The sequence below is a fragment of the Ruditapes philippinarum genome, unplaced genomic scaffold (genome assembly GCF_026571515.1).
Source record: "Ruditapes philippinarum isolate M1 unplaced genomic scaffold, ASM2657151v2 ctg358_1_1_1_1, whole genome shotgun sequence".
Taxonomy (NCBI): domain Eukaryota; kingdom Metazoa; phylum Mollusca; class Bivalvia; order Venerida; family Veneridae; genus Ruditapes; species Ruditapes philippinarum.
Window position 1 is genome coordinate 1,928 of NW_026866557.1, and position 27,546 is coordinate 29,473.

The 27,546-nt window shown below is 32.9% G+C and overlaps 1 protein-coding gene across 1 annotated transcript; it reads left to right on the top strand.

The window, feature by feature from the left end:
* Positions 1 to 977: 977 nt before the first annotated feature.
* On the top strand, positions 978 to 25,850 carry LOC132732877 (SWI/SNF-related matrix-associated actin-dependent regulator of chromatin subfamily A containing DEAD/H box 1A-like; the record flags this gene model as incomplete). Its single annotated transcript, XM_060719404.1, is given in 18 exon segments — positions 978 to 1,171; positions 1,446 to 1,744; positions 2,597 to 2,738; positions 3,286 to 3,368; positions 7,930 to 8,073; positions 8,557 to 8,771; positions 9,305 to 9,395; positions 9,960 to 10,059; positions 12,596 to 12,734; positions 13,260 to 13,395; positions 14,079 to 14,216; positions 16,918 to 17,019; positions 17,800 to 18,039; positions 18,471 to 18,572; positions 19,069 to 19,283; positions 20,397 to 20,579; positions 20,695 to 20,807; positions 24,687 to 25,850. Coding segments are annotated over 18 exon segments (2,710 nt in total), but the record flags the coding sequence as incomplete, so codon positions are not given.
* Between the last annotated feature and the right edge of the window lie 1,696 nt (positions 25,851 to 27,546).

Sequence of the window (27,546 nt, forward strand, 5' to 3'; positions counted from 1 at the left end):
ATTTTTAAAAGTGAAATAAATGTGAAACTTAACTTGTTTGCGACATTAAAATAGCGTACTTGATTTGATTGTTTTGCACGTGCTGTTTGGCGCTATATTGTGACGTCACGTAAACAACACTTTAAACGTCTGTACAGCGTTAACGACTGAATTAAAGATATTGGTGTTCGGATTCATTTTCTTAGTTAGACCATTTTCTTTCATTCTAGATAGCTTTCACAACAAAATTCGACAAAAATGTTTTTATTTATCAGATTTTTTAAACAAAATGGCGCCCTCAATGTGAAAATACACAGGGAGGTAATAAGAACGGCGAGTGCATTGTTGTAGAATAATGCACGCTTCGGGCCTTCTTTGTCTATATAGAAAAAAATCCGATAGTGTTAGAATGATAAATATGACATTGTATGTTATGAGGAAACCAAACTTGATTCTTTATGTAGTGTGAATTTTGAAAACTTTAAATTGCATTTTAAAAATCGCAAGGATGTAATGAAAAGAAGGTCAGGCGGCCTTTGTCTAGGGATTAAAAATTACCTTACACCGTTTGTGCGCATTATTGAATCAGAAAGTAAACTTATTCTATGGTTTGTACTGTCCAAACAAGTAACAAAAAGTAATGATATTTTATATGGTGTCGTGAATGTGCCACCTGAATCATCTGATTTTTCTACTGGCGACCCTTTTGCAGAAATTCAAGGTGAACTTGATTCATTCAGTAATAAATATTCTTCTGTCTGTCTAATAATAATGTTGGTTTTGTCATGATGCGGTTCAAATGTACATTAAACTGCATAAGTGTTGATATGTCATCATATCCGTGTGATTATAATTACATATTCTGTACAAAAATATATATTCCAATGATTTGATTTCTCATTTTATGATTAATTTCCCATTATATTTGATTATCTATGCCAAAAATGGATATGTGAATGTTAAAGTACATAAGCTTTGTATTATTTTCTCTCAAATAGTGGAAGGGTGTATCCAACATTCCAAGAAAGTGATGATGATGATGATGATGTAGCTATTATTGATGATTTCGATGGAAAGATGGATAGCCTGAGGCAAATGTTCTCTGTTAAGTCTGACCAGGAAATCAAATCCGCCCTTCTAGATGCCACTGGAGATGTTGAAAAAGCAATAGATATACTCGTTGCCCCACCCGGTACTTCTCAACATTTTCTGATAATTTCATTTTCAGTTATCAAATTTTGAAAGAAAAAACAAAAACAACTATTATCAGTGAAAGTTTAAAGTTCAAACAAGGATATTTAATACATAAATTTAAAAATATTAGCCAAATAGAGTTAATTATTTAGGACAGTCACTTAATGTGCTTGCCTTTGAATAGTAAAAAAAATTATGTCTTTATATCAGATGTCATGGGTCAAAATTTACCTTTATACATAGTCAATAAAGCACTGAAATAATTTCTACAGGTAAAAAGTTCAAAAGAATACGACAGGAGGGTCATGAAAGTACTGGCGAGTCGGACATTCCGGTTCAGCCTCGGAAAAGAATTCGGATGATATCGAGTGACAGTGGCGAGGATAGTAATTCTCAGTCTACGATTGACCTTGACTCGCAGGGAACTGTTGGCTACAGTTTGGAATCACAGAGGTCAGACGCAACTGTCGTGTACGATGTTGATGAAGTGGAGGATAATACACCGTTGACAGCCAATCAAAAGAAAAAGATTGAATTCCTTAGAGATTGTTTTCATGATAAGACTGACAAGGTATCGTATTCACTATAATTGTTGATAAGAAATTGAAAAATCAAATATGATATAAAGCTCTTTGGTAACGGGGTACTTAATATTTTTAGAGTAAAAAGGACTTACTTTAACATTTTAATGATATAAACTGCTATATGTTTACTCAAAAGTACCGGTATTCATCAAAAATTAAGTCATGATCATAGACAAAACAACATGAAGGTCAATCTGCCATGTTTATGACTGGTGCTACATATGCAAATTAACGTGTGGATTACTTGTTGGCAGGGCTAGGTACCTGTAAGGAGTAAGTAGAACTCCATGAGTCGAACTTTAGTTGATTTTCTCGATGTGTTGGAGTAAAATGAAAGTTCCGATTTTCCCCCATATATTCCTTATAAAAACCTATATATGAGTCGAAATTTAATTCTTATGTGTTATATTTTTCAATGTGTCAAATTTTTTTCGTGGTCCGTATAGAATTAATCGAGAACAATTTACCACAAATAAGTCTAAGTCCTTTGTAGACATTTTTCACACCTTTTCTGGCCGCAAAGATGATTTCTGATCAACTTGTGTGACAGGTGTTTATTACTTGGCCGTGTGTAAGCTGGTTTAGTTATCGCTGTTTCCTTTTGTTACCCCTGTATGTCAAAGAAGCATTTGTGTTAGAATTACATTTCTAACATTCTTATATAATTCTGTTTTTATATTGTTATTTTTTTTGTCTTTTTTTCAAGCCAAAAACGAAAAATTGTAGTTTTGACAATTCTTTTAAAATGTAATGACAAACATTCGTCTGTCTCATATATGGGTTACTGAAAATAGTTTATTTTTACCAACTGAATAGAAGTTATAATATCTTGATTATAGGAGTTACGTCGGGCATTGTCCTCACATGACTGGAATATAGCAGATGCTACAGTTGCTATGAGCGCATCTACAACACTGAAAGCTTTGTCATCAAAGAATAAAGTAAGGTCAAAGGCTGCCGCTGATATGGATAAACAAAAAGGTATACCATACTCTTAAAATAAAAAAAATTACAGTTTTAGGGATATATGTCGAGGAGAAAAGGCTTGTAATAGAACAGATGCATTCAGTTATATAAATCTATCTTTTATTGTTTATACTTTCTGAAAATATGATCTTGAAAAGAGCTTGTTTTTAAAGTGCATTGTTTGACTGTTTAAGTGGAATTGTTTATTACTGTTGACTAAAAGGTTTACCATACTTTCCATGGGGATATTATGTCAATGCATTTATTGTGTAGTAAATGAGATATTCGCTGTAACACTGTATGAGCTATAATAATTCAGTGCCAACTAAAATGGAAAATAATTATAAAAGAAAACAAAAAGGTTGGGTTGTTTAGTAAATAAGGTATCTGCCTCTCAACTGAACCCAGGGATCATGAGTTTAATCTGTAAAATGATCATTGACCATGTTTCTTCATGCGAAACCAATATTAGTTAGCTTCAGGTAGCAGATTAGTTATTGTGTAAAATATGTTACCAGCTGTCTTCAGGAAGATAAAAATTAATTTTTCTCAAATTCTTCAGAGGTACAATTAGAGGATGATGATGATGATAATGAGGAGGAAGAATTCAGTGGGGCGGAGTCAGACAGTGATGACAGTATAGAGGTATGGCATTAGTGTATTTGTTATATAAATATCTGGAATAAATCACATACTTTTTATTAGCTCGACTTTTCTATGAAAAGGGGAGCTATCCTACTCGCCCCGGCGTCGGCGTTGGCGTCACACCTTGGTTAAGTTTTTCGTACCACCCCACTTTATTTCAGAAGTATTACAAGTATGGCTTTGAAACTTACCATACTTGTTCACCATCATAACCTCCATCTACAGACAAGAGTACATAACTCTGTCAAGGTTTTTGACAGAATTATGGCCCTTTTTTGACTTAGAAAGTGTATTGAGCTTGGTTAAGTTTTTTGTACCACCTCACTTTATTTCAAAACCATTGGAGGTATTGCTTTGAAACTGACCATACTTGTTTACCATCACGACCTTCATCAACAGACAAGAGGACATAACTCTGTCAAGGTTTTTGACAGAATTATGCCCCTTTTTGACTTAGAAAATACATTGAATATGGGTAAAATCCACTTATTGCCTTAACCCTTTGAGATATTGCTTTGAAACTTTTAATGCTATTTCACATCATTACCCCCATCTGTACGCAAGAGAAGGTAACTCTGTCAAGGATTTGTTTTAAAAATTAAGGCCTTTTATCGACTTAGAATCTTGGTTAAGTTTTTAGTACCAGTCCACTTTTTGACTGAACTGTTTGAGATATTAATTTTTTAGTTTTTAGTACCAGCCCTCTTTTGACTTAAACATTTCAAACTTTGCTGCAGTGTTCAAGGGTATCACACAATTCAGTAAAATAATTCTTCACTAAATATCTTAATGCTCATGGCCATTGTTCACTTTAAAAATACAGAGATTCTTGTATTTCCTTTTACTGCAAAAACTTTTTTTATTGGCAAGCAATAAAAAAGTCGAGCGCGCTGTCTTACGGACAGCTCTTGTTAAAGTTAAATTAGGATCAAAATTTACAGTCAGTAGTTGTGTACAGGTTCAGGGATCATTCTGGTCAGGATTTTTAGTGAGAGATTTTCTCTCATTTGAGAAATTTTAATGAGAGAAATTAGATTTTCTTGAGAAATTTAATTTTCATGATGGGCGAGGTTGAAAATATGGAAATTTCTAACTTTTTAAAATCACTGTACATATAAACATTAGTTATCTAATGAGGATATAGATGTAGCTCTGTTTATTACAGTGATTTTTGTTTTCACTTTTTTGATTCATCCTATGCCTTTTCTTTTGTGAATTTTTAAACATAATAAAATTCTAATTGTGAAAAATAAATATAACACTTTCATTCTGAAATATAAAATTCTCTTCACACACCTCCCTTCATTAAAAAATATTCATTGAATATGTGACCTGAACACATAATGACAAATATCTCCATATCCACAAATAAAACAATACCTAAAGTAATTTTTATTCATAAACATCATTTTTAGTGTTATAAAACACCTTTAAATAACACTCAGCTTCCTTTTAGTATTTTTTTTAATCACGACATCGCGAAAATATGTGACAAATGAATATTTGTCTGTTTTCCGCTGAAACATTCACAATTCTAGCTGTTGCTGATTGCAATTATATAAAATTAAATATTTTTGTTCAATAAAAGAATATTTATTATCGGCTATTTCATCAGGAATCGTAAAACAAAATTTTAAAATTTGTTCTTTACGGCAAAATTTACCGTGGTTGATGTGACATTTAGAGGACAAATTTTACCGGTATTTGTTTTTGACATGTCCATTTTTATGTTAGTCTGTGTCTAACAATTTTTATTAAAATCAATTAAAAATGTTTTGTGTAAATTCTCGACTTACAGATAGATAAAGGTTAGCCATTATACCGTATTCTGTACGGTGAATTTGCGGTCTCCGATCGGCAATTATTTTAGGCTAAATAATTCAAAGTGTCGGCCTACTTTTTGGAGTTTTTTTTTACACCGATTTCATTAATAAACAATTTGAAATTAAATTCTTGATGGGAATCGTAAATTTTTCATCATATTTTTGTGTGATTTTAGCATTCTTTAGATTGTGATTACACATTTTCCGGCTCAAATTGCCGTGCGAGATTTTCTCTCATGTCACAAATTTCTCTGAGATTTTGGTGATTTTTTTGCGAGAAATCGCGGAAATCGCCCCCTAGAATGATCCCTGCAGGTTATGATTGTTATTGATAACCATAATAAAGCCTTATTTAAAATATTGTTTGTTCCTATCCTGTTACAAAGAAATATTTTATCTGTCTATCTACCTTACACATAGGGACATGGCTGATGGAAAGGGGGGACAAAATGTATTTAAGAATGGCCTTCAAAAATCAAATCAAACTGTTTAAGAATTCCATGTTGAGAGACTGTCGAGGTCTGATTTTCTTTATATGAAAGGACAAATGATAGTATCTGACTTGACTATCGCATGCAATTATCATTTTCAAATATAAGATTCAAGCATAAATTGACTTTATCTTTTAAGCATTGTTTATTTTTAAAATTTGTATGAAACAAAATATTTTTAAAGATATATTTTTTATGCCCCCGAGCATATAGTGATTGAACCGTCCGTCCGTCTGTCCGTACGAGGTTAACCTAGAACGGCAAGTTGGATTTTTCTTAAGTTCTACCTGTACCAATGGCTTCTAAGTTTACACACTTACTAATCAATAAAAAGTACATGATCTGGGCACGTTACATAACTCTGGCTTTCATATTTACCAAGTTATGGACCTTTTCAGCACTTAGAAAATGAATAATGGTTAACCTAAAACGGCAAGTTGGAAATATCTTAAGTTCTATCTATACTAATGGCTTTATAATTTCCACACTTACTTATTAATACAAAGTACATGATATTGCCAAGTTATATAACTATGCCATCCATTTTCCCAGTTATTTCCCTTTGTATCACTTTGAAAATAAGGCCTTGTATTGTGAACATATTTCGGCAAGTTGGATTTATCTTAAATTTCTCCTAATCATATCATTTATTTAATGATATCTTTCATATTTCGTAGGTGGATACCTTTGATGGTCCTCTAATTTTTTGTGGTGTGAGCGGTCTCTAGGGTCAAGGTCAAGGTCACTGGTTTAAAAAATAAATATAAACATTTTTGCTCATACAGCCTTTATATTTTAGTTGATGTTTTAGTTTAATACAAACATGGGAGGTCTTCCTTCTTTGGGTGTAGTAAGGGGTCATTTGGGTCAAGGTCAATGTTACCAATGTCAAGGTCACCAATGTTAAAATTGATTTTTATAATTTTACAGGTGTATTGACCTTATTCTATAGACAGATGTTATTTATAATTGATAGAAACATAAACTTTGATGGAGTTAGTGGTCAGTTGGGTCAAGGTCACCAGTTCTAAAAATAGATTTTTACACATTTGCTCATACAGCCTTTATTAAGTGACAAATATATTTTATATTTGGTAGGAAGATAACTTGCATGGTCATCATTTTGATTGGGGTATGGATCAGTGGGTCAAGGTCACTGGTGCTAAAAATAGATTTTTACACTTTTGCCCATACAGCTTTATTTATTGACAGATGTTTTTCATATTTGGTAGGAAGATAACTTGCATGGTATTCTTCCTTTGGATGGAGTTAGTGGTCAGTTGGGTCAAGGTCACCAGTGCTAAAAATAGATTTTTACACTTTTGCCCATACAGCCTTTTTTTATTGACAAATATATTTTATATTTGGTAGGAAGATAACTTGTATGGTCATCATTTTGATTGGGGTAGGGATCAGTTGGGTCAAGGTCACTTGTGCTAAAAATAGATTTTTACACTTTTGCCCATACAGCTTTTAATTATTGACAGATGTATTTCATATTTGGTAGGAAGATAACTTGCATGGTATTCTTCTTTTGGATAGAGTTATGGGTCAGTTTGGTTAAAGTCACCAGTGCTAAAAATAGATTTTTACACTTTTGCCCATACAGCCTTTATTTAATGACAGATGTATTTTATATTCGGTAGGAAGATAACTTGCATGAAGTTGAATATTTTTCATCTTCACAAGTCAGAGCAATGACTTGGCAACTTATCTCACAATTACAAAATGCTATGACTTTTTCAAGCTATATTACTTGTGTTTACAATTTTTTGGCAATTTTTCTGTCCTTAACTGAGTGAATGGGTAAACATTTTTTTAAATATTGCTTCTGACAAGAATCTGAGCCGGGGCATTTGTGTTTAACAACCACGTTCTTGTTTTTACTTTGGTCTTTCAAAAGCTTTTTTTTTACTTTGTACCAATGCAATAATATGAAATGAGGTCAACTGTAGATTTTATTAAAAAAGGAGAGAAAAAAATGAATTCGAGATATGCAAACATTTCAGCACATGAATGTAGCACCATTTTTCAAACATTATAAAAATGATCAACATGGAACTTGGAATATTTGCTTATCTTGACAATGTGCAGTTCGTAGACAAGGGACATAATTCTTAAAGCTATATTTTTTTAGTCATGCCCCTTTTTCACAGAGAATTTTTGTCGAGAGTGGTTATTTTAACAGACAAGTTTTAACAATGTAAGTGGTGATCTTTTTGTAGTATGATATTAATACATTTGTAGGATGAGGGTGACTCCGGGAAGAAGATGATCTTAAGTTTCTTTGAAGACGCTACCCTAGAAGAGCTGATGGCCACTCCAGGCTGCTCGAAGAAAAAATCAGAACTTATTGTTAGTTGTAGACCATTTGGTTCATGGGAAAACATGGTAAGTTATCATAATAGGCTACTAATTGGTGCTTTGGAAAATGATATTGAACACCTGTGTTTCATGAAAAGTAAAGATACAAAGCGTCACTGTTGGTTCATATCCTAAAAGGGATGTTAAATTTTGTCATCCTCCTTGATTACAGAATCTTCTTCCATGTCCAATATAAACATAAAATTTGAAATTCTAACAATAAGAACAACTAGTGATTTTAGAATGGAAAAACATGCAAAAGATAATAATAAAAAACAACAAAAGCACATATTCTTCATTTGATATTTGGTCGTTAAGTTTTGAAATCATTTTACATATTGTATGCTTCATTGGAAATATTTAAAAGCAAAATAGATATTGATGTCGAGGCAAAATGGCATGATTAAATTCTTTTGCAGATTTTTCTAAGATACAATCCAAAGGGGCTCTAAAGAGGGATTTGGTTTGAATTCAACGAAACAATTAATTATTTTGTTATTAAAATCACAGGTTGACAAGTTTGTGACGGTTAAAGGTTTGACCTATGACCTGATCAGTGGTTGTCAGGAAGTGATCAAGATACGTGACGTTGTTGTACGACTGATGAAACGCTGCGAGGGAATGTCGAAGACGATGGAAAAAACTGTGCATGATCTCATACACTCAAACACTCAGATGGACGATAGTGAACAAATTACCAAACAACCAAAACTTCTTAATCCAGAGTATGTGATAAATGATTGCAGAAGTTTTTGTTGTATTTTTTGTTGTAATAAAGTATTTTTTGTTGTAATAAATATTGCGGATGTCTTATTGCTATTTTACCTCAAGAGATATGAATCTAGTTTCAGGACAAAAGATCTATACTGCTTTTTTTTGATCTTCAAATGTTAAGTAAATTTCTGGCTTCAAAAAGAGAATAAGCTGATTTCACAAATCTGTCACACTATTGTATTTTGCACTTAAAATGTAAAGTGATTTTTTGGCTCCAAAAAGAGGATGAGCCGATTTCACAAATCTGTCACTTCATTGTGCAGAGAAAATAACTTGATACTGATGATATTTTATAAGAAACCTGTTTGCTTCCAAATGTGTTTTTTTTTGCCTTAATCAAGAGTTACAATGGAATTAGAGATTTGGTTGACTTCCTATTGATTCTTGTAAGCTTTAAAATCTACTGGCTTTAAAATCTACTGACATGTACTTTTTCCCTTCAAGTTAGGAATTTTGATAAATATCATTTTCTATTCTTGTCCAGTTTTCAGTTAAAACCATATCAGATGGTGGGTCTTAATTGGCTCAAGGTGATGCATACCCAAGAAATAAATGGCATTCTAGCTGATGAAATGGTGAGTTTGTTTTAAATCACATGTTAAGAGGTGATAATAACTTTTCTTTGGCATTAAATTGATTCATAGGGGTCCAGATCTTTTTCAGCCGGCACATCCATGCAGTTTGACCAGGCACATTACTGTAAAAGGCTCAGTTTTATTGTTTTGATATTGAAATTTGGGCCTCCGTATCCAAATGATTATGGTCACTGAATTCAAACTATAAAATTTAGCCCTCACAGCATTTTCTTGTATGTCAAAATGACATGTCTGAAAAATTATCCTGTTAACTGTTAGAGTCCTCATTAAAGTGTAACAATTACCTTTCTAACTGAAGTATATTTTATAAAATTGATGGAAATTTCAAGAGTCTACTAAAAATTGTGTTGAAAATAAAAAGCACCAATTTCTTTCAAAAATCCTCAAGATTAATTTATGTACATGTATATATTCATATCATTATGAAAAAGAGGAGCATACTTAATTACAATCAATATGCTTTAATTTGAATTATTTTATTGTAAAGTTTCTACCAGATAAGAATATTCATTTCACAATTACATACTGTTTTTGTATGTTTAGGGTCTTGGAAAAACTATACAGACAATAGCATTTCTAGCACATTTATTAGAGGAGGGACAAGCTGGTCCACATGTCATCATTGTACCATCTTCTACTATAGGTAAGAAATAATGTATTTAGTAGTGAGATTCACTGATAACAATACTGACACTCATGTCCTCATTGATGGCAGTCTGATTGTGTTTAGTTTATACAAATTTATTTTAGTATGATTGTGTTGGAAGCTTTAAGCTATAAGCTTATTGAAACACTCTTGAATCTGTTCCTGGAAATCAACCAGTACTAAGCAATGAGTGTTAAGTTTATTGCTCAAGGAAACAACGTCTTGCCCCGGACAGAGCTGGAACCCAGGTGGCCAGCAATCCTTAGATCACTTGTCTGAATGTGTGACCCATCCGGCCACGCCACCACTTTGATTGACTTTGGTGAAATTATTGCTAGTGGTGTTTATGGTGTGTTTATGACACTAGTTTTAGGCCACACAAGCCTGCTTTTTCATTTCGTCTAACCAGACTTCATGAAGTGGCAAGTCAGTTTTTATTAATTGCATTATGTTAAAACTAAGAAAAAATGCTGGACAATTTTAAGGACTGTTCCAGTACAGCTAGCTTATGGAACGTAGGTTGTTCTACTCGGGTGCTGATATGTCCCTGATATAATACACAGAGGGGCACGTAAGGTCTTCCTCTACCAGTAAAGCTGGAAAGTCGCCATATGACCTATACTGTGTTGGTGTAAAAAATGTAGAGTTGGTGTAAGAGTTAGAAATATTGGTAAACAGTAATGCAGGGCTCATCCGGAAGGGCGATTCAGGCGAAAACTTCGCCGTGTATATTTCCATTTCGCTCTCACAATTGATCAAAGAGAAGTCAACATCGCCGATAAAATCTTAATTCCCAAAGAGTAATTACTTGGCGATGTAAAGAGCAGAGAGTGTATACGCCCATATGACGACTGCTAATTATCATTATCCAATCAGAGCGTCGCTTTATACTACCCTTCTACCTGTATGCAAAGCGATAGACCGCCTACTCTAAACAGTAAATAATGAGAAATGGGTATAATTGTGTGACAGTTTTGCGAGTTTATTACGGGATTTGGCGATAATTATAGATTGTTTTTTCCCCGATCATCTAAACACGTGCAAATCTTCCCTAATTGATATACACGCGGTGTTTAACCCGAGTAAAGGCGATCTGCAATGGGTTTTTCACGGCTATCACAAAACTGTTAGTCAATTAAAAATAATCAATTTCATTATTGATCAGCGACCGGATTAAAAACTTAATCATAGTTTTGAATGATTTCGCCAGCCCGCATAGCTCAATCGGTTAGAGCGCGAGACTTGTAATCTCGACATTGTGGGTTCGATTCCCGGGCTGGCCAACTAAAATTACTAATCAGTCTTTCGGATGAGACTTTAAATCGAGGTCCCGTGTATGGGTGCTTAAACACTTGGCACGTTAAAGAACCAGGAGAAGCTTCTGGAATTGGGGCATCTTTCTGTATCTGTAATTGCACTATCCTCCAAAAAAATAAAATGACTAATACTCTTCTGGAGGACTCGCCCATATGGGCAACCGGTGGCGAGTATAAATAAACGCAAATACACACACATGAATGATTTCAGTCCGTTAACATAAGTTAAAAAATTGTTATGTCGCTCACGTCATGGCTACAGGGCGAAATGCCCAAACCTAGAAGTAAAAGAAAGTTACTGATTCTAACGCAAAAAATCTACGCAAAAATTTAAGAAAGCCAATTCGCAAAAATCTTACGATTGGTATGTTGCAGACAGTGAGAGTGTTTGGCATTGTTATCTTTGTAGAAATGCCAAATTTGACACAGCTTACGCACGTGGGCACGACATCCCGGAAAAACTACGAATCATGATCGGCATGCTACATATCGGTCGTATATCATGTGTACATGTATATAACAACAAAATTTGTCAGGAAAGAAGTGTTCTTATTGTTTCAATGTCATAAATATGACGCTCAGATTAAGATTTATCAATATTGTAAATTTCAAAAAGCATTATTTATAAAGATATTACGAGTTTAACATTTTCATGAAAATAAAGGGAGGTAATTAGAAATTTATTTTCTATAATTTCTCAGTCAAATTTTTCAATAAGAAATGAATGTATATAATTTTAGTGATCAAATATAATGTGCACAAATGTTTGCAGTACATATTTTACATATTCTTCGATGTTTGAAAATTGTTTTATAAGCATAACTATATGCACATAAATATGACATTACAACATGCAAGATCGCAAATACACACACACAACAGAATAGGCAGATTTTGTTTGAAACTTTATCTTCTATTAAAAGTGAGGAAAGTAAAAATATGAAATTAATTTAATCATCAATTTTTATCTTACACATTATTATCAATAAATCTACATGAAAATATATAAACAAATATGTAGAGAAAGCTTATAAATAGCTGATAAATAGTTTAATTGTGTTTATATTATAGTTAAGGATGTATAGCCATGCATGTTAATGCATACACATTGGGCTGTTTCCCTTCTCCCTATTTTTCACGAGGAAGTCACTTCTCCCTAAAATTTCCCCCCAGGATGAGCCCTGGTAATGTATATTTGTTTTCTTTTATATTATCAGAGAATTGGATAAGAGAATGTAAGGTATGGTGTCCCTCTATGAAGGTGCTTGTGTATTACGGCTCTCAGGAAGAGAGGCGTGCAACACGACAATATATCATGTATGCTAAGGATGATGACTATAATGTTATCATAACAACGTAAGTCTATTTATAGTACTTCTGAAATTAATGCGTAAGTTGTGTTTATTTCTATGTAGAGTAAAAATGAAGTATAAATATTTTACATATACAGTTCTGTGAAATTTGTCATTGCACTACTTGTCTCTTACTGCTGTGGGTTTGAATCCAGATTTAAACCAACAGCACTAAGAGGCAAATAGTGCCAGTGCCTTTGAATTGTTTCATGTATGGAAGCTATTGAGTTTCGGTGGTTGTACTGAGGTGCCTATACGGTCTGAAATAATGCATGAAGGGGCATCTGAAGTCTTCCTCAACCAATAAAGATGGAAAGTCACCATGATTTTGATCTTGAAAGTTTTCAAGAACTTAAGATCCAACAATTATGAGAATGAAAACTGATTAAATCAGTGTCAATTCAAATAAATACTGAGAAAAAGCAGGATGCTTTAACGATCTAAGAATTTACTCTTTTTTCCAATGTATAAGGAGAAAATTGACTTAATTCAAACATAAATTTTTAATCAAGAAATTAATCTGTTATAGATATAACATGGCCACTGGCAGTGTTGATGATAGGGCATTATTCAAGAAATTCTTTTTCCACTGTGCTATATTTGACGAGGGTCATCTACTGAAAAATATGTCATCACTACGATATCAGAATCTCATGAGGATACAGGTAATGTGTAAACTTTAACCTTTTTCATGAAAGACTGAGTCAGCCAAAGACCATATTAGGAACTGCTTTACAGGTAGCTTTTCTATTAAAGCCAGTATGTACATTTCTATTGCAGTCACAGTGCAAAATATTTCCTGTTTTGATAGATATTCCATGTATATAAAGTTTCAAACTCCCTGTCAATTAAGATTTTGGAAGAAACACTAGTATTGTTGCACATTTCTTCTGAGGACCGTAGTCTCTCATCATCATTGGACCTTCTCTGAAAGCACTTGTCAAATTCACTTCAAATTTGTATTTAGCATCAGTTTGAGTTTATACTACCACCCTGATTGGTGTTGATATTCTAATATGGAATTCCCTGAAATTGTAAAAACACTGTTTCAGTTTTAAAAAGGACACTTTCATTTCACAAAATCATTATTTCAAATATATCAAAATCATGTTTTGTAAAAGTAGTAAACTAAAAGTACATATTTGTAAGTGTAGTCCCTAAGATTTTCAAATGTTGTTTATGGTTATTTTCCAAAAATGTGCCAACAACAAGACTGTTTTTTTTTTTTGTCCTTTTCAGTACTTGTGACGGACATTGTTATGTCATATAATGGCTTTTAGTTCTGAATTTATTGAGTGTTGTTGTATTCGTTAAACTGATAACTACTATATAAGCTGTTTATTTACAGGCAAATAGAAGATTATTATTGACTGGAACACCTCTACAAAATAATCTACTAGAACTGATGTCATTATTGTGTTTTGTCATGCCAGATATGTTTATAGGGAAGACAGAGCAGCTTAAACGGATGTTCACAATGATCTCAGTACGTATAAACAAATGTTCACAATGATCTCAGTATGTATAAACAAATGTTCACAATGATCTCAGTATGTATAAACAAATGTTCACAATGATCTCAGTATGTATAAACAAATGTTCACAATGATCTCAGTATGTATAAACAAATGTTCACAATGATCTCAGTACGTATAAACAAATGTTCACAATGATCTCAGAATGTGTATATAAATGATCTTAGTATGTATAGACAAATGTTCACAATGACCTCAGTATGTATAAATGAATGGTCTTATATGCTGTCCCATTAAAAATGGAAATGAACTTTTGCCTGGTATGAATTAACAAAACGATGTTGAATAAAAAATAAAACTTTTTTGTAAACTAAAAAAAAGTCACCCTCGAGATTTTTCAGGATTTTACTCTAGAGTGTCTATTTTTCTTGTGAAAGCAAATTTTGATTTCTCTATGGAAAATCTCTGTTGTTTATTTTCCATAGCCATTGCCGAAGTACTCTTCATTTGAAGATGAACGGGAGAAACCACGTGTCATGTTTCTAAAATATACATGAGGTTCTCGGGGTCGTTTCATGATTATTTTACAAAGCTGGGTCTACAAGATGTAACGGTTTAGTTGCATTGCATGATGGAAAACTTTAAAAAATGAAAAATAAGCAACAAGAACACCGAGTCACATGGAGTAGATCTAGAAATTGCACTTACTTTTAAGCTGAATAGAATCCTATGAACTTTATAAACGTCACGACAAATTCGCATTCTGAAGATTCCTTCATTGCCAGTTTCTATCCAGTTCCGTAGATCCCGCTTTTTGACTTCAAATATCCTGAATGACATGAGTCATGACTCCTAGTGACTCCTACACTTTTGATGATCCAGATTTTTTAAACTGATAATCCGTCTCATTATTGAAACATTGTTCAATTTGTCGAGTTATCTGGGTTAGCAAATGAAATATGTAAATGAAACACATCATAATTCAGCATGTTCCAAATCCATAATTCAAGAACGGCCCATCAATTTTAGTGTGTCAACATCACAATGCTTATGGATTCCTGACGAAAAAAAACTTTATTACGTCAACAACAATTGACGAAATATATGACGTAACAAAAATGCCTCGCGCTTTTTATGGATGATTCCAGTTGCGGCATTGACAGAGGGCGGTTAGGCATATGTAACCTCAAACAGATAATTTTAAGCGTTGAGATAAATTTGTCTTTATGGCATTTGAAATAGTGTTTGTATACCCAGATTTTGCAACTTAACTGTAAAAATTGCACGTTCAATTCATATATTAATAATATAAAACTTTTGATAACATTTAAAAATAAATTTAAACACACTTAAAATGACATGAATCTACAACAGTACAATACTTCTTCCATTAATTACATATAAAATTTGTTTTGATATAATTTTTTTGAACTATTTTTTATATTTCTCAGAACATGACATTAATTTAAACGATTTTACTATTATATTAAATAAAAAATGGAATGTTCAAATTTGATGGGACAGACTATAGTATGTGTAAACAAATGTTCACAATGATCTCAGAATGTGTAAACAAATGATCTCAGTATGTATAGACAAATGTTCACAATGACCTCAGTATGTATAAATGAATGGTCTTAGTATGTGTAAACAAATGATTATTACAATTGGTATCTACAAACAAATGTTCACAATAATCTCAGTATGTGGAAACAAATGATCTCAGTATGTATAAACAAATGTTTACAATGATCTTAGTATGTGTAAACAAATGATCTTAGTATATTTAAACAGATGTTCACAAAAATCACTATACACTGTAGCCTCGATAACTCGCTCTTCACTATAACGCTAATCTCAGTAGAGCGCTAATAGACCTTGGCTCCCAAAAAAAAAAAAAAAAAAAAAAAAAAAAAAAAAAACTTCCCAAAAAAAAAATAATTTTTTTTAAGTAGACTTAGATTTATAGTGCGCTATAACGCTTGCTCAATTTGATAGCCAAGTACAATAAACAATTGTTATTAGGACATTTATGATCGCCAAAGGTGTGAAAAACATGCCAAGGTAAGCGTTTATCCGCTCTTTTGTTGTTTTACCTTTCTTCAAATTGTTTCCAAAATCTCAAAATCATATCATAACTGTTACATTGGCATTCGGTGGTGAGTATAAATAAACTAAAATACACACACATATCTTTGACATGTAAACCTCGCTGAATTAAATAACCCACAAGCTCAAAATCAATTCAAAATCCTGCACTGTAAATAGAGCGGCCATGACAGGAAGTAATTGGCGTTTGATTTACTAGGGGACACAACTAAAGCTGGACAGTAAATTACAGTGTTATTTACAGTCCAGCTTTAGTTGTGTCCCCTAGTTAATCAAACATCATTACAGTAATGGCTACCTGTTTTACACTAATGAGAGCCTCGTTAGAACGCGGTGTTGAGACATTGGACCCCAACATGAGCGTTTTAATGAGGCTGAAGTGTATGTATAAATGAAATAGAAAGAATATGAAAGATATGATAAATGAAATAGATTGAGAATGAAATATATTACAAATTAAAAAGATATTCTAGTAGTTTGAAAAGGAAATAAATTAACAAATGAAATAATATTAAAAATGAAATATATTAACCGTTGTTTATATCAACAGAGAACCAGGAAAATTTGATGAAATAAAATGTTTATTTTTTTCTGTATCAACAGAGAACAAACAATGATGAGAAAAGAAGCAGTTATGAGCAGGACAGAATTGCTCAGGCTAAACAGATCATGAAACCATTTGTTCTGAGGAGACTCAAATCAGAGGTAAGTTCATTCATCTTTTCTTATTATTATCAATGTCTTCGCTAGAAAGGTTTCAACATTTTTTTACCCGTATGCTGCTGGAACTGACATTGATTAGCCTTTGCCACCAGTATAGAGCCAGGCCAGCTTACACATAAATGCAGTATGACCAGGATTTATACTGTTGGCTATATGAGAAATTTCACCTCGGTATTTGGAAAATTGATTATGTACAGTTCTTAAAATTGAAGCTTGGCTTGTCTGTTTGAGAAATTCACCAGGTTAAGTATTAAATTAAATGAGAAGGAGTCATGCTTGACTTGTTGTTTATGAATTGAATACATGTTTGATTATTGAAGGCAGTGTTATTAGAAAATATATGAGCCACGTCACGACAAAACCAACATAATGCTTTTGCGACCAGCATGGATCCAGACCAGCCTGCGCATCCGCGCAGTCTGATCAGGATCCATGTTGTTTGCTTACCAACTCTTTAACAAGTAGAGAAACTGATAGCAAACAGCATGGATCCTGATCAGACTGCGCGGTATTGGTTTTGTCGTGACACGGCTCATATATGTTTGATTTATGACACGGTCTGAACTAACATTTACAAGTCTGTCAAATATATGTTCATTGTTGACTACATTTGCTTGAAAAGAAACAGCCTTGCCTAGATTGTATCATTTACAATTTCTACAAATGCCTTGTTGAAGCTATTTGTGGACAATATGAACAGAAAAAGAAAGTGTGACAAATATTATATGTAATGGTGTTTAAATTTTCTTATTATACAAATAGGTCATGAGTCAACTGCCAAAAAAAACTGAGGAAGTAGAACACTGTGTCATGACACCCAGCCAGCAGGATGTCTATGATCGTATGATAAAGTCATTTACAACGCAGTTAGATGACGATGAAGATCGCGTCAATCGGTCAGCCATGTTGATGCAGTTGCGGAAGGCGGCCAATCACCCGTTGTTACATAGATCTCATTACACAGAAAACCTCATCAAGGAAATGGCAGAAGTTCTGTGTGAGGTATGGTGAAAAAAAAAATTATTGTGCATAGTTTTGAAACTCATTTGTCACCTTACTGAATAATGGTGGTTTTATTCAGGTGCCTGAGCATGCCTGAAATAATGCTTGAGGATATTTGAGCTTTTTCTTTACCAGTAAAGCTGGAAAGTCACCTTTGACATTGATGCAACATAAAACCCAGTCCTAAACTTTATTATTATTATGAATGAATAAGGGCAGTTTTAAACCAGCATATTACATAGGTCTAAATTATTTATTCATCACAGCCATCAAAATAATCCATAATTAATGAAAAGAAACAATAGAGGCAGTTCCCTAATTATATATTATTTTGATGGCTAATTACTAATTATAGATCATTTAATGGCTGCTCACCAATTATAGATTATTTTGATGGCCGATTACCAATTATAGATGATATACCTTTGTAGGAACCGAGCCATAAAGATCGAGGGGCATTACCAAAATATATCATTGAAGACATGTTGCCAATGTCAGATTTTGAAATTCACAAATGCTGCAACTATTACAAGGTAACCTTGCAATGTATTTTATGTATGAATATTTTTGTAAATTAAACTTGTAATAGCTTTGAAATACATGTAATAGCATAGTAAATGTTGATTTTGATTTTTCTGATGCATTTTTCAGATTTAGTTAACAATGTTTGATTTAGCCAATTAAACTTATTGAAAATATTAACATTTGTAACAGGTTTTTATGCCATCACTTTTTGTGGTTGAGGGGATGGGGCTTTGTCCTGTCAGGTTGTCCATCCATAGACTGACAAAGCAGTAGAATGTGGAGGCATCCCTGTCCTTCCAAGTTTATCCTTTCGAGTTTTTCCCTATAGCATTACTGGTAGAAGATCAGTGGTTCTACTATGGTGTCATCTTGTGCCTAAAATAATACAATAAAAAAGAAACTGATGTCTTCTGTCTGCAAATATAGCTGAACATTTAGCAATGACTATAAACTTAAACTTAATTTTAAAAAAAAATGTTCTACATATCTTGATCCTTATTTCAGAGGTATCTAGGAAAATATATGTTAGATGAGAACGTGATTGAGGAATCAGGGAAGTTTCATGTATTAGACAAGAAACTGGATTATCATCGGGACCAAGGCAATCGTGTTTTATTGTTTAGTCAATTTACAACAGTGTTAGACATTATGGAAATATTTCTGAAAAGGAAGAAAATCAAATTTATACGACTTGACGGTTCTACACCAGTTCCTGAAAGGTTGGTCTTTTATATGAGTTAATCTTTATATTTTCTGTGATGTGGGCATTTATTTACATATTATAATGTCATTTGTTTTAATGATTGTTACATGATTTAGGGGAGATGCTTTGGTAGTTCAGCAAGGAGGAAGGTAGTCTAATACTGGTGTAACTCTCCAGGAACGATGGTTAGGAAACTACCTGCCAATATGACTGAAATACTGTTGGAAAAAGGCATAATTTGAAACAAACAAACAAAGGCTAATGACTGCATAGCTTGGAAAATAACTTGACCCGTTTGTAAGTCCTGGAAGCAGCAAAAGGTCCTCACACTGTTGGTGTGTAAACAATAATGACTCCTCAAAAGTCAGCAAAACAAACACGCACACACACTTACACAAATGTATGAAGAGAATGTTGAATGAGTGTAGGTTCAATGCGGAATTTATTGAACAAGTTGAATAAAATTATATTATACAAGCATAATATTACTTTATTCAACGAGTTCAATAAATTTAGTAATGAACCTACACAAACATAATATTCTATTTATCACATACTAAAAAGAACTTTTTACAGTAGAAACAATAACTTTTACAGTAATGCACCCATTGTGTATAGCTAACATTAATGTGCTAAAACCCTATGTTTGTATGATGCAATTGATGTCACATCAAAATATATGCACGTCTGAGCCATTCCATTTTTACGGAGTCGCAAATAAGGCAATCAGTATGTGATGAGTGAATATAATTATGTAATAAAGTATTGTAAGATATGTTATTCCCTGTTTAAATTCTACCAGGAACTTATCATGTGAGGAAATTATCCAGCTAGCTTGCAGAAAAGGTCAGTGGTTATACCCAGATGCTTGTGCCTGAAGGGACATGTCCACACCCTAGGTCTTTCTTCACCAGTAAAGCTAGAAAGTCGCCATATAACCTTAACAGTGTTGCTGTGACTGTAAATGGTACAAAATAACTTGTGTAATCAAGTTGGGTTGTAAGATAATGTACAGACAGAAGTTATATTAAAAAATTGATCAACATGTGTATATTATGTTTTTATTTAAGGACGTTCTGGCATACGCCACCATCGGGTTTAATAAACAACTATTATTTTTATTTAACAGACAGAAGCTGATAGATGAATACAACACTGATAAAGATATATTTGTGTTCTTATTATCAACAAAAGCCGGTGGTCTCGGGATCAATCTTACATCTGCCAATGTTGTTATACTTCATGATATAGACTTCAACCCATACAATGATAAACAAGCCGAGGATCGATGTCACAGGGTCGGACAGACAAGGTAAAGTGTATTGATCCCTTGAGTGTTAATTAATGATAACGTTGAGAATATTGTTTTAATAAAATTTAAAAAAATTTTAGGTGATATTTTAATAGTTATGTATTTTATATTTTAGAGAGGTACAAATATTGAGACTGATCAGTAAAGACACAGTAGAGGAAGCAATGTTGAAATGTTCTAAAGAAAAACTAAAGCTAGAGAAAGATGTCATTAGTACAGACGATCTGGGTAATTATAAGGCCATCCTTAAAAAAATGTTTGTTTGGAGTAACGCGACCGACTCACAAAATTTGCCCCTACTCAAATTTTTTTTCATGGTCTGGATAAAAAATTTTTTTTTTTTTGAATCAGAAAAATATGCCTTGTGCTTTGTTTTCGTTCTTTTAAAGGTTAATAGAAGAAATAAAATGTAGTTCTTATTAAATTAGAATTCAGTTATCAATTTATTAATTGTTACCAAATTATCAAAGCATATATTGTCCAGCATTTTGAAATTCCATGTTTATTTGGGAGTATAGTTCAATAAAAAAATAAATAAATAAATGGACCTACCTATCCACCTTGAAAATTCTGGGTCGGGTTACTGCAAACAAACATTTTTTTAAGGACGGCCTAGTTATTTTTTGCAGTCATTTTATACAGTCATTTTATCATTATGTGAATCTTATTTTTGTTACCTTAGTTTGAAAACATTTCATCCATGGATTAGAAATTGTCATTTTGTCTTTCTTCTTGACTCAGATATTCAGTATCACTTGTCACATGTGACTTTCCAGGGGCACCATATCATCACCTTAGTGCATTAACTGGCTCATTCCTATTAAATTTAATAGAGGAGTTAACCTGTTACTGCACTAAAGTGACAAAAAATGATAGGGAGTCTTTTAATCCTAGTCCAATAAGTGTACTCAAGTGTTTCATATTACTATATTTACATTTTGTGTTGATTTTTTCTTCAATTGAGCAATTTTTGCTGGAGATATAAGATAATCTGCCTTTGCATGATTTATTGTAACATGTGGCTATGAATTCAGTGATATATATAAAAAAATATTTGCACTGAATGATTTGATTGTATCCTATTGCAAATTTTCTTTTGTTTTGAAAGCTGACATCAAAGGCACTTGTGGCATAAAGTATTCTTGCTGTTCAGATATTTGATTGGCTTATTTTAAGTTGTTTTAGTGACAAAATGTATGTAATTTTGGCACATGGAAGTCAGATTTTTTAGCTACATGCAGATTGTGCATGGCATATGAATCTGTCAGGTTTTGTCAATTAAACGCAACTTTTAATAGTATTGTAAGGCAATTTTTTTTCTTCAGTGGATATCCTAAGGATTTATAAAGGTTTGAAGTTGATTTGAGCCGCGTCATGACAAAACCAACATAGTGTGTTTGCGACCAGCATGGATCCAGACCAGCCTGCGCTTCCGCGCAGTCTGATCAGGATCCAGCTGTTCGCTTACCAACTCTATTACAAGTAGAGAAACTATTAGCGAACAGCATGGATCCTGATCAGATGCTGCGGATGCGCAGGCTGGTCTGGATCCATGCTGGTCACAAATCCATTATGTTGGTTTTGTCATGACGCAGCTCATTTTAATGATCAATGTTGCGTTTTTTTGTTTGTTTATTTATAAGACTTTTAAAGTTTTGAAAAAATAAATGAATTTATCAAATTTATGTTCATTTATTCATATGTTTAAAGGATGTTAAGCTAAATCTAATGAAATATTTTTATAAAATCTAATGAAATATTTTTATAAGTTCTTAAAATGTTACCGCCTCCGTGGTCGAGGGGTTAGAGTCGATGACTTCTAATCCAGTTACCTCTCTGGTGTGGGTTCGATCCCCATTAGATGCTTTGGTAGTTTAGCATGGAGGAAGGTAGTCTAGTACTGTTGTAACTCTCCAGGAACAAAAATCTTATAATGTTAAATTATGTTGTTTCCATCATCTTATGGTTGACTCTTAAAAATTTGTAAAATAGAATGTCTCTTTTATTAAAGAATATTGTATGTAATATACATCATTTACAAGAAAATGGTTTGAAAGTGTGAAAAGAAAAAAAATCTGACTAATTGATTTGATGGACAAAATTAGGCTTAATGGCTGTTATTTACGTCAAGGTTTTAAATGCTAATTATATGTTTCTATTTACATATCATTTACTGGGAAGTGTATAAAAGTTTAATAAAGCAATGATATGGTGACAGGAAGCAAATTTTGACAGTAGTTTGTCACATGAGAGGAGGGCTCGTTTAAATTTATCCAAAGACTTTATATAATGATCTGGCGGTCTTAAATAGAGTCGCTTGTGTTTTGTTTATTTTTGGTTGGGTTTTACGTTGCACCAACACAGTTTAGGTCCAGCTTTATTGGTGGAGGAAGACCGCAGGTGCCCTTTTGTGCATTATTTCAGACACAAATAGGCACCTGAGTAGCACCACCAACATACTGTAAGCTAGTTGGATAGCTTTCTCACATGAAAATATCCAAAGATGCTAGAATAGCTCAAACCAACAGCGGTGAGTGGCAAATGGTTTGAAGTCAATCATTCGGCCATGGACGCCCCAAAATAGGGTTGTATATGACAGGGAGTGATTAGCTAGGCAAGTTTGACTGTGTATCATAGGTTCCTTAAAAAAAATTGAAAGGGAAAATTCTTAAATCAAAGTGAAGAAAATGAACATAACTGTCATATCTTTACTGTTAAATAAGATATTTTACAGGCCAAACTTTAAGAAAATCAACATGTTTGACTTACTGGCTTGATTGAATATTTGAGAATACCAACTTTCAGTTATGTTAAATTAAATTGATTCTTGGATACTTAGCAAATATTTATTTTCGAACATCTTCAATTTCATCAAACTTTAACCCTTTCGCTGCCAGAGGGTTATCAGAGCAACGGATAAGCTTTAAAAGTGAATTGGGTATTACTCCATCATTTCCTTTGGAATTGGGTATTGGCTCCATTTAATTGGGTATTTCAAAACTCGATACCCTATGATTTCAAGATCAATTGGGTATTCAATTAAGAAGATATGAATTTTATGGTTTCAATATCAATAAAATTTAAACTGTTTTATAAAGAAAATAGGATTAACGATTTACTAGAACTTTTCAGAATTGTTTTATTATTTATATAAAATGCTCTTGTTATATTTCATAATATTTTTAACAAGTTCGTTTTCTGACTGATTTTTGATTATTTACGACTGTTTTGTTTCAAATCATTTTCCCTGTTGTTCGACGCCATATTGCCTTCAAAGCGTCTATTGATACAGCTGGGACCTACTTATTGACTGTCTCCGCAAAATCAACGGTTTCTGCCGGTCTGTTAAGACAGCCGACCTGAGTAGACAAATCGACGGTCTCATGCTTTATTCATATGGCTTAGTCGGTCTTTGGAGACCGGGGACCGTCCAAGACCGGAGACCGTTGATTTTGGGAAAATTTGGATAGCATGCATATCGATATACTGTACAGTAATTTGTCCAAAACTACGAGCGAACGACAGGTTAATTTTGCGGTGATGAAAATGACAATACGGTGAATACGCACGGGTTTTTAAGACAATTTCGTATTTTATTTTTTTCAATGGGTTTTGATACGCATTCTTAAAAAATCAATTGCGTATTTTATAAAATTAATTGCGTAAATACGCAAATACGCACCTTATCTGTTGCTCTGGGGTTATTGTTTTATTGATCACCTATTTGCCAGAGGGTTTTCTAAGAAATTACTATATTATCAATTAATATAATTATTATTATTTGTTATTAGTATTATAATAATTATGTATGTTTCCAAATCTGTTAGTATAATGATAATTATTGTCGATGGTATAATTTTCTTTATATTTTTTATTATTATTATTATTATTATTAATTTATGGTTATTATCATTATTATTATAGCCGTCCATATGGCAACTACGCCGAAAATAACAGGGACGGCATAAGCTGTCCCTATGGCAGTGAAAGGGTTAATGCCAGGCAAAAAATTGATTTTACAGTATGTAATAGACAGGTTTTTATACAATTCCTTTTTATGATATAAGGAGAGGAGTTTTCATCATGTATTTATTATATTTATTACAGGTGATGAGTCTGGGAACAGCAAAGATGTTGCCTCCATTTTGAAACAAGCATTAAGCACAAAGATGTGCTCTTGATGACTGTCTAAAGTTAGGCAAAAGACAAACTCAAATCACTGCCTTAACAAGAGTTAGGCGTTTCAGGCTGTACACTACCAGGGTGGCATTATGAGGATGTGATATTATATATGTGTGGAAACATATGTGTGGTGAAAATTGTACAAATTTGACAGCATGTATATAAAATGTGTAGTGAATACATGGGAATGCATATAAGGAGTATTTTGTGTAAATGATCACATGGTATGTAATTACATATGTGTAAATATGCTGATAATTGTTGATCTTTGGGTATCTTTGTTGAAATATGTGAAAATGTTGATAAACAGTGGTTGAAGAGTGGGGGAAAAGAAGATTACTTAGTTATGAATGAAATTGATTTGCAAGTGGAAATCATTGTGTAATAGATAAAAAGGGAATGCAGAAAAAGGAATATTTGGATTTCAGATGGATAATTTCCAGGATTAGTATTTTCCATTCAGCGAGAACCATTCCATATGATTCAGGATATGAAATGTAAAAAAATGTTTATGATTTGACAATGTTTGACTCGCTCAAAATCTAAATTGTGGCTGCACATGGACAATGTCAATGTATTCTTTGAGACTGTCATGGCTCGTTTTTCTATCAGAGAAAGCTAATGAATCGCTGATGGTTAAAAAAACAGTCGTGCATGACTTGTAAGAGAAGGGAAAAATGTAAATATCAGTAGTGCTTGTTAACACCATGTTACAAATTGAGTGTTACTGGATTTGCCCCACTATGAAATGGACTTGCCGAGTTGCATTTATGAGTATAGGATGGACATGAGTTACTTGAAATTTGTATCATTCTGTTAGCAGAATAAGATTTCATTATTAAATAATTTTAAACGCACATTATGCCTCAGAAATCCATATATATTTTAATTCTTAAAGAAATGTCAAACATCATCATGTGTTTAATAATGTTTACATAATGGATTTAGAGCATGTTAAATGTTAAACAACTATAGGAAGTAGTGCTGAATGTGCAGTAATGTGTCATAAAGGTAGCAAAATATAAACAAAGTAGTATTTTGACTTTTATTCAAAAAACAAATTTACCATAATTATTCCAATTACCAACAGAGCAAAAGGAGTTAAAAGATATGTGGCAAACAAGTTTTTTGTTGTTTTTTATTAGCTCACCTTGCACAAAGTGCAGGTGAGCTTTTAGTATGGCCAACCAAATGGCGTCCGTCGTCAGTCGTCCGTCCACATTTTAAATATTCTAAGGACATCTTCTATGATACCGCAAGGCCAATGTTAATGAAACTTGGCAGGAATACTCTTTGTATGAAGCTCTATCAAGATTGTTCAAAGAATTCCATTTCATGCAGAACTCTGGTTGCCATGGCAACAAAAAGAAAAATCTTTAAATATCTTCTTTTAAAGAACCCAAAGAGCTTGAGCTTAGGCCATTTTTTTTTTATATTTTGGTTTACTGATTTTTTCCAAAAAAAGGTAGGGTCGGCGGCGGGAAATTAAAAAAAAAAAAAGGTTTTCATAACTTTAAATGTGGTGCATACATATACATAGTACTTACCAGAGCAATGAAATTAAATACATCGATCGCCGATTGTCTATTCCAAAGATTGTCTAAATACACACAAAAAAAACTTTGCTCACATTGCCATTGTTTAAAAAACACACATGAAATCTACACACGATGACAAGTGGCAAGCCAGCCCTTCAAAAGAATCTGTCATTCTTTGATGTTTACACACTGCTGTGTAATCTGAATCATCAAAGGTGCCGAAACTCAGCTGACTTGCACTCAGTTAAAAAAAAAACTGTCAAGAAAAGATTACACATGTTCAATTTTAATATTGCCCGATATGAAAATATTTTTTATCGGATAATTAGCGGGTCAATTATTGACATAAAAATCTATTAATAGTAAGTGCATTTTTAAATTTTGTTTGTTTGAAAACCTGTATTCAATCTGCTTTTAAAGACTATCGTTTTTTTGTTAAATCTGAAAATACTGATCTTGTCAATTGCATCAGATTTCTCTCGCTCTGTCCTTGAATGTAACTGCTTACGTAATTTTGGCGTTTTTTTTTTTTTTTTTTTTTTTTTTTTTTGAAGTTGTTTACTTTGACATTTTTACGCATTTGGACACCTTAATTGTATTGATAAAATATGATCAAAAGCCTCATTATAATTCTGTGAGGAAGGCTTGACCCATTTAACAGACATTCTTTCATAATTATTACCGTGAAAAATTTTCTTGACGTTTGTTTGAAAAGTCGTAAGATGAGATATATATATCCCGATAGAATATTAACTAACATCTTAACTTTATTAGTGGCGTATTTCAAGACAACACAAAATTTTTTGGGGGCAGATTTTTTTTATTTTTATTTTTTTTCATTTTCCCAAAATACGGAGTCGGCGGGTCAGTAAACCGAAATATAAAAAAATAATGGCCTTAGATATTTGGCATGAAACATCTTCTAATGAGTGTCTACCAAGTTTGTTCAAATAAAAGCCCTAGGGTCAAAATTGGCCCCGCCCCAGGGGGTCATTGATTTTCCCTATATGCATGTAGTAAAAACTTAAAAAATCTTCTTTTAAAGAACCCAAAGAGCTAGAGCTAAGATATTTGGCATGAAACATCTTCTAGTGAGTGTCTACCAAGTTTGTTCAAATAAGAGCCCTGGGGTCAAAATTGGCCCCGGCCCGGGGGGTCATTGATTTTCCCTATATGCATATAGTAAAAACTTAAAAAATCTTCTTTTAAAGAACTGTAAAAGCTAGAGCTTAGATATTTGTCATGAA